General features: G+C 45.3%; 1 protein-coding gene across 5 annotated transcripts in view; it reads right to left on the reverse strand.

Annotated features, from left to right (window-relative positions):
- Positions 1–13,214, reverse strand: part of caskin1 (CASK interacting protein 1) — an 854,777-nt gene that overhangs the window by 106,383 nt on the left and 735,180 nt on the right. For all 5 annotated transcript variants that reach the window (XM_086000518.1, XM_086000521.1, XM_086000520.1 and 2 more), the window contains exons 7-9: positions 6,215–6,323; positions 4,463–4,571; positions 3,370–3,464 (exon numbers count right to left, since the gene is read on the reverse strand). In XM_086000518.1, the coding sequence (XP_085856644.1) occupies positions 3,370–3,464; positions 4,463–4,571; positions 6,215–6,323 (313 nt within the window). The remainder of the gene's footprint in view (positions 1–3,369; positions 3,465–4,462; positions 4,572–6,214; positions 6,324–13,214) is intronic.

Genomic DNA, 13,214 nt, shown 5'->3' on the forward strand with positions numbered 1-13,214 from the left:
ACCTCATTTTTAGGTACGCCTGGTGCTGCTCCTGGCATGCTCTTCTACACTCCTTATTGAACCAGGGTTGGTCCCCTGGCTTGATGGTAATGGTAGAGTGAGGGCTATGCCAGGCCATGAGGTTACAGATTGTGGTGGAATACAATTCTGCTGCTGCTGATGGCCTACAGCACCTCATGGATGGCCCAGTTTTGAGCTGCTCGATCTGTTCTGAATCTATCCCATTTAGCACAGTAGTCATGCCACACAACACGATGGAGAGTGTTTTCAGTGTGAAGACGGGACTTCGTCTCCGCAATGACTGTGCGGTGGTCACTGCTACCATGGACAGATGCATCTGTGACAGGTAGATTGGTGAGGACGAGGTCAAGTAGGTTTTTCCTTCTTGTTGGTTCACTCACCACCTGCCACAGGCCCAGGCTTGCACAGTTATGTCCTTCAGGACTCGGCCAGCTCGGTCAGTCGTGGTGCTACCGAGCCACTCTTGGTGATGGACATTGAAGTCCCCCACCCAGAGTACATTCTGTGCCCTTGCTACTCTCAGTGCTTCTTCCAAGTGGTGTTCAACATGGAGGAGTACTGATTCATCAGCTGAGGGAGGGTGGTAGATGGTAATCAGCAGGAGGTTTCCTTGCCCATGCTTGACCTGAAGCCATGAGACTTCATAGGGTCCGGAGTCAATGTTGAGGGCTCCTAGGGCCACTCCCTCCCGACTGTATACCACAGTGCCGCCACCCCTGGTGGGTCTGTCCTGCCGGTGGGACAGGACATACCCAGGGATGGTGATGGAGGAGTTCGGGACATTGGCTGAAAGGTATGATTCTGTGAATATGACTATGTCAGGCTGTTGCTTGACTAGTCTCTGGGACAGCTCTCCCAATTTTGGCACAAGTCCCCAGGTGTTGGTGAGAATGTCTGAGCTGGGTGTGTCGTTGTCGTGTCTGTTGCTAGTGCCAAGGTCAAAGCCGGGTGGGCCATTCAGTTTAATTCTTATTATTTTGTTTCATAGCGGTTTGTTATAACTGAGTGACTTGCTAGGCCATTTCAGAGGGCAGTTAAGAGTCAAACACATTGCTGTGGGTCTGGAGTCACATATAGGCCAGACCAGGTAAGGACGGCAGGTTTCCTTCCCTAAAGGACATTAGTGAAACAGATCGTTTTTTACGACAATCCAGTAGTTTCATGGCTACCGCTTTTTATTCCAGATTTATTGAATTAACTGAATTTAAATTCCTCAGCTGCCGTGGTGGGATTTGAACTTACGTCTCTGGATCATAAGTCGTGGCCTCTGGATTACTAGCCCAGTGACATTACCACTACGCTACCGCTCCCGTTTACTACAATAACCGTTAGGAAAACCCTTCTGACGATCCTCATGAAGGACATTTCCTCTTCTACTTGATGTGGTGGTTGCTGAGGCCACTTGATTGGGAACTGGTTAATACCTCGAGAATATTGTTGCTGGTGATGGCTGTGTGTGCAGCGCCACCTGCTGCATTCCTGGTGTATTGCTGGGGACTGTCCAAAAAGGGCCTCATTTTAGTTACTTCAGTCATCATTGGTAAACAAACATTAGCTTATTTGCTAATCAGAACTTAATCCCCTTCAAAGTTTCTAAATAACAAACTGTCCTGTCAGAAACAATGTTCTTCAGCCACTGTGGAAGCATGAGTTACATTGATTGTTGATGGTATTTACTGTATTCACAGTTCAGTTCAGTTCAGTTCAAATGCTTTATTGGCATGAAAGTTTACAGAGAACCATATTGCCAAAGCTTACATAGCAAAAAGGTACAGTTTTCCAACATTCTGTAAGTGTCAATCGATTTGACATTTGTTGGGTATATACAATATTACTTTTAAACAATATTAATTTTAAACAGTCTTTCTACTTCATTTGGTACGTTCAATATTAATTTTAAACAGTCTTACTTTTAAACAGTCCTCAGGTTGTGACATGTTGTTACATATTTAGCCCCAAGGTATGGTCTGTCTCCTTCTCCTAGGACTAATCTCAATTTTGACACTCCCTTACATTTCCCTGTGCCACTCACCATCTCCACACATAGGGCTGGATTTTGACAGCCCGGGGGAGGCGGGTTTGGAGGCGGGACTGCCGGGAAAATGGCAGAATCTGGGGGCGGGTGCCCATCCCGCCCCCAACCCGCCTCCGTGCCATCTTCCCAGGAGGCGGGTAGCCGTCCCGCGCCGGCTCCCGTCTCCTTGGAGGCGGGAAGGGATTACAGCCACTTAACTGCCTGTTAACAGGTAGTTAACAGGCAGAAAATAGGATTATTCCCATTTTGCCCACACAAGTGCAGGCTTCCCGAAGGCTGCGAACCCCGACAGGGTCACCGAGGCGAGCAGTGGGTCTGCGGGGGTCGGAGGGGTGCAAAAGTGCGCTGTGAAGGTAAATGATGGGTGCAAGTGTGAAGAGGTGAGTATGTGAGGTAAGTGGAAAGTGTTAGAAAAAGTTTACTTACCTTTGTTTCTTCCTGCAGGCTTCAATCGTTGGGGATGCGGAGAGTCTCGCATCTCCACGGCAGAGATGACAGATGGCTGCTACATTCTCCAATGCAACAACCATCTAATTTCTGCTAAAGAAAGAGGTTTGATGAGGTCTTGAATACAAGAACTCATCAAACTACAGAGATGTTGACAGCTTCACAGAGCTGTTAAACGATGACAATTCATCTGTCAACATTTTTTGACAGATGAAACGTCATACGCTGACATTCTCTGTAACCGGCTTCCCCTTAATTGGCCTGGTTTGGAGGTTCTGAGAAACAATGATGTTTGTGTGACGAGCTTCGATTTCAACACCTTGGAGATGTAAGAAAGGGGAAAGCGTGCGTAGGACGGTGTGTGTGTGAGGAAAGCTCTGAGTGTCTACAGTATCAGTAAAATGGGGAGAGGCAAGAAAGGTTGGGAGAAGGAGAGAGAGAGGTGAAAGGCTAAAGAGGGACTGCCTACCCTGGTCAGGGGAATTTGCTAACACAGGTAGCCCATAGCACCAAAAGGCTTTCCATGTACCTTTATAGGCTAAAGTAATGGTATATTGCAATAAGCACAACCTCACCATTGTAAAAGGTGATCATCATCCTCTTCAAAAGACAAACAGCAAATGCACAAAAGACTCTTTATTTGGTCAACATAAAAAAAGTTTGAAAAAAGTGTTGCATTCCACAATATCACGATAATCAATATTGTTTATTGAATAGCCATACTGTTCCAAAATTTATTTGAAGATACTTAATGTATTACCTATTTTATTGGGTTAATCTGACATGTAAATTCAAACGCGTTAATCAGAACGATCGAGTCCAATAAAATCATAGGATATGGAAGTTTATTAAAATATCGTACTTACTGTAATAACGTCTCCCGTTTTCACATTAAGGCTGGTCAGGTCATAATTGTTACAGTAGTCCTTCACAGCCCTGACCTGCAGGGCAGCTGAGGCGTCTGAAGAGACACAAAGAGGAACCATTATCTGTGGGGATGGCGGCTGGGGACCGGTGAAGACGTTGCGCTGTCAGGTGATGTGCTAGAGTGCAGCAGGAAAGGACGTCCCCTCCCTTCTCCCCTCTCCCTCCTCCTCCCCCAGACATAACACATCCCCCTAAAGCAATGTGGGGGTGAAATATGACTTGGGTGGGGGACACAAAACAGGCGGTATCGCCCCTGCCGCCCATTATATGTCCGAGTACAGTTGCCAACCCTCCAGGATTGCCCTGGAGTCTCCAGTAATTAAAGATTATTCTCCAGGACGCTGCTGCCAGCAAACCCTGGAGAAAAATCATTCAGGGCATTCAACAAATTGCCTGTTTTTTTCATTTTCTTTGAATGCTTTTGTTTATTAGTGATAAAAATATTGGCAGCGGGAAAAGCGGTTGTTTAACTGACCATCAAGAACCTTGCAGTCGAGTAATGAAGAGTCTGTTCGCATTCCAATTGGTGCAGGAAGGCGGGGCGTCGCGAGATTGACGTGTCAAGCATCCAATGGTGGGAGTGCGGGGGTGGGGCGGTTGGGTTTGAGCACATAAACTAGGCTGAGGGAGTGCTGCACTGTCGGAGGTGCCATCTTTCGGATGAGACGCTAAACCGAGGCCCCGTCTGCCCTCTCGAGTGGATGTAAAAGATCCCACGGCAGTAATTCTAAGAAGAGCAGGGGAGTTATCCCCGGTGTCCTGGCCAATATTTATTACTCAACCAATGCCACAAAAACAGATTATCTGGTCGTTATCTCATTGCTGGTTGCGGGATCTTGCTGTGCGCAATTTGGCTGCCGCGTTTCCTATATTACAACAGTGACTACACTTCAAAAGTACTTCGTTGGCTGTGAAGTGCTTTGTGTCCTGGGGTTGTGAAAGGCGATATATAAATGCAAGTTCTTTCTTTATTGTAGGCTACATAGTCCACCATGCGGACAGTCTAAAACACCTTTATGTTTACAGACTTACCTCTGAGCATCTGTTTGATTTCTTTGCTTGCCTGCGTTGCTGTGAATTGGTGAACAATGTCCAGGGCAGTCTGATTGTAAGTGTTCTTGATATGTGCATTAATTCCGCTCTGCAACACAATTAAATCGAGCAACTTTAAGCACGTAAAATGTATAATTATTGCTAAGGCCCTTCTGTGTACAAATGACAATGTTCAAGTCTCCCAATCGTGAGTCAAATGATTAAAAACTACAGAGATTTCTTAGATTCATTTAAGTTTGAAATTGGGATCATTTCACAATTTACATTGATAAGTACTGACTAGAGGCTATGTTTGAAAGAGAAAAAAGATATTTCGGAGGCAGTCCCATTTTGATTTCAACTCACTATGGTTGTAAAATGTTTGGGGTAGATCCTGACTTTGGGCGATAGTGTAAAACGGGCTGCCAACTCGCTATCACCTGTTTTACACTATCGCACAAAGTCAGGAACTACCCCAGCTTATGGGTTTGGATCATGCTGTGCAATATTTGCAGCGTATTTGAACAAAAGTCCCCATTCTGCTTTTTAACGAAGGGATTAGCCCGGTTAACAGAAGTAGGTTAACTCCCATGTTAATTAGCAAAGAGAGAAATTTTACACTGAAAAGTTAGTTTGTTGGTTACTAATATCACACAATGCCAATTCACCTTTTTCAAATTTAAATGAGAAATAAAAACCCCTTTTTCTCCCGTGTAAGTACTTACAAAACAAGTTAAAGAGACAGTCTGCAAAAGAATTTGAATGCATCATTTCACCCACTGTTGAGCGAACTTGTGGTAATTCAAATCTTTAAACAAGACGTGTTGTTGGGCTATTTAACTATAGAGGCATCACAGTTGGGCTCAATCCAGCAGAGGTCACTCAAGAGTAGGAGCCCTATTGAATTCCCCCTGCCCACCTCAAGAACGCTGAGGCCAGTTATAGAGCCCCCATGGAGCCTCACCTGAGATCAGCCGGCCAATAATTGAACCTTGGTCTGTGGTCATCAGGCAGTGCATGCACTCACTGAGACAGGGAAATTCTTGCACGTATTTTGCTAAGATCGGTTTGACAATATTACTAAACTGCTCGTGAATAAATATACTGTAAAAAATTAACACATTTTCGCCAAAATACCGCGCTATTTTTCCCCACATCTAGAAATTGTCCACATTTCACGGGAGTACTGTGCTGATGGGCTGTTTTAATAGTATATAATTGAACAGTCAGTAATGGTTTTACAATGGAAAATACACAGCAGCTCCACCAGCATCTGTGAAGTATGGTGTCTCATTCCTTCAGGTTGTGAATTGTTGTTGGAGATTTTTTTTAAATGTCAAATTTTACATGACATTTTTTTCTTACTTTTCCTTTCTGTCTTTTTTCCTCTCTCTCTCTCTCTCTCTCTCTTAATCCAATTTTCCTCCCTCTTTATTTCTCTTTTTGCACCTGAGTTAACATTGAATTCACAAACTCTAATTCACCCTCCTTCTCTGTCCTTCCTTTGTTTATTTCTCAATCCTTAAATCTCAATTGGTGAAGGAGATAGACTGTTTGACCTGTTCTTCACACCAAGGTCCCAGATGCCCCATTGCCCTCGCCGCGCTGTGATCAGCTCGCACTTTGTAGCAACGTTGTGGGCAAAACAAATGTTAAACCCTACACGTGCGCGAACATGTCTAACTAACTCTGAGAGATGCCCCACTCCAGCAAAATCTGGGCCCAAAGTGTTTCTCTCACAAGGACCCTTACTTCCAGGAGCAAACGGACCACTTCAGTCTTCCCACACAGGGCAGCTTCGTGCAGAGCTGTTCCAGCCTTTGTCTGGCGGTTGATATCTATTCCGGCCTGTAGCAGAAGTCTGCGGCGCAATTAAAAAAAACATATACATGTAAAGAAGAAAGAGAAAGCGATTAGTTCAGAGCAGGAGCGGTTTCAGAGCAAACATGCACTTAAATTTCAGCTCCCGATATATATAAAACAACAAAAACTTTGTACAGCATTTTAAAAAGAAAAGTGCATTAGGCTGTAAAGATTTCCTCTACGACTTCAAGGGAAGGGGGAGATTATCATTGCTGTATCAATCTGAGAGGAAATAATTTCCACTCGCACTTCACGTAGAGTGAGTACTTTACTGGCACTGACTCCCTTAGAAATGATTTGAGAGTAAATTGAATGACTAAAACATGTTGAGGCCAAACTGTTAACAACTGGGGGGGAAGGGATGATTGACATTGGCTGACAGCGTACTTAATATGCAAATGCGTGGACCAAGGCAAAGGCTACTTAGCCCATCTAGCCTGCTCCTTCCACAGACTATCGATCAGAAGACTCTACGTAACCCACTTTATCCCCTGAAGGAAAGTTCGGTTTTAAAAACTCTCTCGATTCCAAAAGGCAACCAAGCAAAACTGTAGCGTATTCCTCCATCTTCAGCTGCCAGAAGGATAAGGTGGCGTAATGGTTATATTACTGGTATTACTAATCCAGAGAATGGGAGTTCCAATCCCACCGTGCCAGTTTGAGAATTTTAATTCAGTTTCAAATATCTGGAAATAAAAAGCTGGTATCAGTAAAAAGTGACCATAAAGCCATTGTAAAAATCCAACTGGTTCATGAAACCTGCCGTCCTTACCTGGTTTGGCCTATGACCCCAGACTCTGAACTGTGGCCTAACTTGTGAAGCACTTTTACACAAAGCTATCAATTCAGGCTGATTAGACACATTCACAATCAACTCTAGCATCCGCAGTATTTTGCTATTATATCATTAGTAAAGAGATTGCCGCCATGCCAGTTTAGAAATCATACATGTTGGGGATTAAATAATGACCACAATTTAACCAAAAGGGAACAATCTAATTTTTTTTAGGTAGAATTACGCAGAATTTACAGCACAGAAACAGGCTATTGGGTCCAACTGGCCCAGGCTGGTGTTTATGCTCCACACGAGCCTCCTCCCACCCTACTTCATCTAACCCTATCAGCACAACCTTCTGTTCCTTTCTCCCCCATGTGCTTATCTAGCTTCCCCTTAAATGCATCTACGACTCCCAAGTCAGGCACAGCACAGGTTAGATGCAGAGTAAAGCTCCCTCTCCAGTCAGTCTACGAACCTTTCACTCTTCCAGTGTTGCTGTTGTAGGGAAGTGAGAAGATTTTTGGAGAGTGAGTGAAAATAAATGTATTGGAAAGTAACGCACACACACAGTCTTCTTGGCAATAATTAATTCAAAGGCCTGTGGGGTTTAAGCAACACTCCCTCTTGTGCTCTGACCTAAGGGTTAACACACACCTTTTCACTCATCATTGCCCATTGTTATACACCTGATTAATTAACACTCTGAGATCGGTGGGTCCTAATTAATTCAGTTATTAATATCCGGCAAAGTCTATTAGTAGCCCATTATTTATTTATCCGTTGCCCAGAATATTAAGCAGCGGCGACCAACCAAAAGATTTAAAACGCCTATCATAATGTGACCAGGCATAGAGGGAAGGGGCAATTTTAAAACCGTTATTGAGTAATTGTTTTCTCATTTCAGATGCTTCTTGGTGGGAGTGGCTGTCCGGCTTTGCTCAGTCGTGTCCGGTCGCTCCCCCTCGAGTACATTCGTTCCCCGTGAGGAAACGGATGTCTGCGGTTCGGTGATCATTTTGTACTGTGTTCTCCAGGTCACTCTCCAGGTTTAACCCCGCTGAAATTGGTTACATCACTCAGGCTTCCAGCTCCTGCCTTGTAACCTCGCAAACCACTTAACGCCCTTGTGTAGTTGCTGCACCCCACTGGGGCTATGTGCCGTATCCTGACCGAGGTATGTTACAAGTAAAATCACATCGTGCGGCGCCAGAGCCAGAGGCGACATGAGGAAAAACGAGTGGTTAGAATTTGGAAGGCACTGCCTGATAGGGTGGTGGAAACAGATTCAATAGCAGCCTTCAAAAGGGAATTGGATCAATATTTGAAGGAGAAAACATTGCAGGGATATGGGGAAAGAGCGGGGGGTAGTGGGGACTAACGGGATTGCTCTTCGAAAGAGCCGGTGCAGACTCGATGGGCTGAATGGCCTCCTTCTGTGTTGTACTGTTCTATGATTCTATGATTCAGGTAGAATTTACTGGCTAACAGGCTGCTACGGGGGAGCTGTGAGACTGTGCTGGGGTTCAACGGATACCATAAAATAGGGAGCTACCCAACAGCACTGTGGGAGCACTGTCACCACACGGACAGCAGCGGTTCAAAACGAAGGCCCACCATTACCTTTTCAAGTGCAACTAGGGATAGGCAATAAATTGAAGAATGAAATTTAAAAAACTCGGAGACTGGAATCGTCCCACTTGCTATTGATAGTCGATGGGACAAAATTCCACCCTCAGGGTTACTGTCTAAACCTTTGGGGCACAAGTGAGTCATGAGCTCCCATCCTGCCCGAAATAGTTCCAGCATGGTGCATGTCAGCGGGAATTAGATGGAAGTCACATCCTCCACCAAAAACAGTGGCGTTAAATCTCCCCGGAGCGGGTAATCGACCCTCTCCTCTATAACTGCCTCCCCCCCCTCCCCGGTTTACATTGGGTGGAAGATGCTGAAGTCCCCCCGTGCCCCCCCCACCCCTCCCCTGTAACTGTTGTATGTTGAGACCTTACAATAGTTGGAAAAATTGGCCTTAATGAAGTTTTTAAAAAGTAAGCGGTGCCCTGGTCTCTCTCTTTCTCTGACTAGTTCTTGGATTTGGTGAGAAATGGCAATGCTAAAACAGGCCGCACTCTGGCCTGTCGGCTCACAACCTCTGTAGCGCCCCACGTAGCAATCTCTCAATCTCAAGGTGCCCCCAACAGGGGAATTGCTGAGTGAATGCAGACACCAACACACAGAGAGAGTCGGAGGTCAGTGACCCCTCTCACTATTCTCACCCTCCCCTCAGTGCTTGGCAATAGAATGGTACAGATAGAGGTCTGAATTTTGACATTACTCTGCTTCTGGTATGTGACATGGGAGCGGGCAAAAACACTTATTCCATTGGGCCAAGGTCTTTAAGATAATGAAGGGGTTTGATAGGGTAGATGTAGAGAAGATGTTTCCACTTGTGAGGGAATCCAAAACTAGAGGCCATAAATATAAGATAGTCACTAATAAATCCAATAGGTAATTCAGGAGAAACGTCTTTACCCAGAGAGTGTTTAGAATGTGGAACTCGCTACCACAAGGAGTGGTTGAGGCAACTATCATAGAACATAAGAACATATAAGAACAGAAGACGTAGGAGCAGGAGTAGGTCATTTGGCCCCTCGAGCCTGCTCCGCCATTCAATGAGATCATGGCTGATCTGATCTTGGCCTCAACTCCACTTCCCTGCCCGCTCCACATAACCCTCGAATCCCTTACCATTCAAAAATCTGTCTATCTCCACCTTAAATATATTCAATGACCCAGCCTCCACAAGCAGAGATGCCTTTAAGGAGAAGCTAGATAAGCACATGAGGGAGAAAGGAACAGAAGGTTATGCTGATAGCATTAGATGAAGAAGGGTGGGAGGAGGCTCATGTGGAGCATAAACACCGGCATAGACCAGTTGGGCCGAATGGCCTATTTCTGTGCTGTACATTCTATGTAAGAAAGATAAGGGCCAGTAGAGTACGGCAAAGGCTTTTATGGCTGATAATATTTACATGTATTCTGATCTTTTTTTAAACTTCTGTACTTATGTCTTGGATGAGAAAAAAAAATTCAGCCCATCGAAGCACGTCGCTCTCATGCTCCAACTCACCCAGCCTGGCATCCGACTTTTTAGCAGCACAAAGCAACCTTTACACATTGGGGAATTCACCGTGTCTGTGTTGTGAGCTGTACAACACGAGCATCTGCAATGTTGGTGCATTGTCTGAGCTCTCCAGTGAAGATTAGACATGCACAGCCTGATGTGACTGCCTTGTGAATACAGACCCTCAGCTTCATGTGCCGCCTGCAAAGAATCTTGGCGTTCTACCTTGGTCTGTGCGTAAAGGTTAGAATCATAGGGGAAAAATTCAGTATCGCCCCATTTGAGGCGCCATTATCGGCCGGGCGCAAAGTTTAGCGCCTGGCGCTAATTATCGCCTCCGACGGCAAACTTGGCTTTTATTGCCCCTGGAGGTGATTGGAGCGCTAAATCAGGCGCTTCACACCTGTCTTAAGGCACAAAGGCCGAGGAGCGAGGCGCTACCTCAGAGCGCTGGCAAAGCTCATGTGATGTCAGTCAGCAATGGAACACAGACACACTGGCGCTGGCCAGTTCTTAAAGGGGAGTTCTGACGAAAGGTCATCGACCTGAAACGTTAACTCTGTTTCTCTCTTCACAGATGCTGTTTGACCTGCTGAGTTTCTCCAGCATTTTCTGTTTTTATCTTAAAGGGGAGGGTTGATTTTGCTCTCCATCCACATCCTGCTCATTGCAGCCTTGAATCTCGGCCTGCATCTGTACATCAAATCTGCTGGAAAGAACAATGGAGAGACCCAGGGAAAGAGCTCAGAGTGCAGCCCCCACAGTCTCTTATAAATCGATATAAGGAAGGGCAAATCAAAATGAACCTGCAAAGTGCTGCTCAGTACCCAAAACTCCTTCACACAGCGTTGAATCTCTCCAGAAGTCTCTCTCTCTCTCTCTCTCTCTCTCTGAGAATGCGTGGTGCAAAAATGTCACCAACAAAAAAAGGCAGGAAGCGGTCGCCTTTAAATAGCGTTCCCCCAGTCCCTTCCTGACTGCAAAACGCTTCCCTCGACCTGTCGTTGCTAGCGGCAGGCAGTAAGGCAGGGGGCGCCACTCAATATCCGGTTCGGGAGCGCTACCGGGACGTTGCACACTCGACTGACGTCACGATCTGCCGGTACAGGAGGTCGTGGCGGTAGTGTTTAGCGCTGCCGCAAAATGTCTAGTTAATTTCGCCAGCGGCGCAAACATCGCTGCGCCCGGGCGCTAGTTGCTTTGCGCCCCATTAGCGCCCTCTTAAAGTGCCAACGGGAGGCGCAAACCAACTGAATTTTTCCCCCATAGAATCTTACAGCACAGAAGGAGGCCACTCGGCCCATCATAAGAACATAAGAAATAGGAACAGGAGTAGGCCATTCGGCCCCTCGAGCCTGCTCCGCCATTCAATAAGATCATGGCTGATCTGCTACCTCATCTCCACTTTCCTGCACTATCCCCATATCCCTTGATTCCCTTAATATTCAAAAATCTATCGATCTCTGTCTTGAATATACTCAACGACTGAGCCTCCACAGCCCTCTGGGGTAGAGAATTCCAAAGATTCACCACCCTCTGAGTGAAGAAATTTCTCATCATCTCAGTTCTAAATCGCCGACCCCTTATTCTGAGACTGTGACCCCTGGTTCTAGACTCCCCAGCCAGGGGAAACATCCTCCCTGCATCTACCCTGTCAAGCCCTGTAAGAATTTTGTATGTTTCAATGAGATCACCTCTCATTCTTCTAAACTCTAGAGAATATAGGCCTAGTCTACTCAATCTCTCCTCATAGGACAATCCCCCCATCCCAGGAACCAGTCTGGTGAACCTTTGTTGCATTCCCTCTAAGGCAAGTATATCCTTCCTTAGGTAAGGAGATCAAAACTGTACACAATACTCCAGATGTGGTCTCACCAGGGCCCTATATAATTGCAGTAAGACGTCTTTACTCTTATACTCAAATCCTCTTGTAATAAAGGCCAACTTACCATTTGTTTTCCTAATTGCTTGCTGTACCTGCATGTTAACCTGCATGCTTGTGCCGGCTCTTTGAACGAGTTGTCCAATTTAGTCCCACACCCCAGCTTTTTCTCCATAACCCTGCAAATTAGTCCTCTTCAAGTACATGTCCAATTGCCTTTCAAAAGTTCCTATGGATTTTGATTCCACCACCCTTTCAGGTAGTGTGTTCTAGATCCTAAAAATCCTTTGTCGAATAACAGTATTTTTACTAAACACTTTTATAAATTTAATTTTCATATACTGATCTAATTACTTTTACATGTTATGGTCTCAACCTCAGGAGACATTTGTGGTAAATCATTTTGTGAAAAAAGTTCTTCAAATTTCCCCTCTTTTACTGATTTGCCAACCAGTGGAAATCGTTGTTTACCTTCCATAAGCCTCCATAATCTTGAAAATCTTTATTAGAATCCCCTCACCCCGCCCCACTGCCTTTAACCAGTAGAAAACCCCCCAAATCTTCATAACTATAACTTCTAATCCCTGGTATCATTCTATTAAATCCTTACTGTATCCTGTCCCTGGGGTACATCTGGACACTTTGTGCACTAGTGTAAAACGGGTGATAGTGAGTCGGCAGCTCGTTTTACATCTCTCCCTGACTTTTATTCACATTGACTTCAAAGGTGAGCTCAATGTACATGACTTTAATATCCTTCCTATAACAGGGTGACCAGGACTTGCACGCAATACTCGAAGAGCTGAATCTTTACAAAATCGGAGGTGGGGCTGAAAACTTGCAATAAATAGGAAACTACAATTCAGAACCAAAATGAACTTTCACCTTCCGATGAGGGATTAAAATTGAGCAACAGTTTATGAAATTCCTTTCACAATCTCTCAATTGGTGAAGCGCTCCTAAGCACTCAAATATTCAGAGTATTGAAAGCTGCTGGGATTGCCTGCGAGAGGCTGTTACTGCTGCTCCGACAGATTCACCTCAAAAGATGGCCTGCTGCCACCTTATGGTGAGCGAGTTAGCCACAGCCATGACATCAGCTGTGGGC

Source organism: Somniosus microcephalus, chromosome 11, assembly GCF_052327205.1.
Source record: "Somniosus microcephalus isolate GS21.2 chromosome 11, FLI_Smic_1.0, whole genome shotgun sequence".
NCBI lineage: Eukaryota > Metazoa > Chordata > Chondrichthyes > Squaliformes > Somniosidae > Somniosus > Somniosus microcephalus.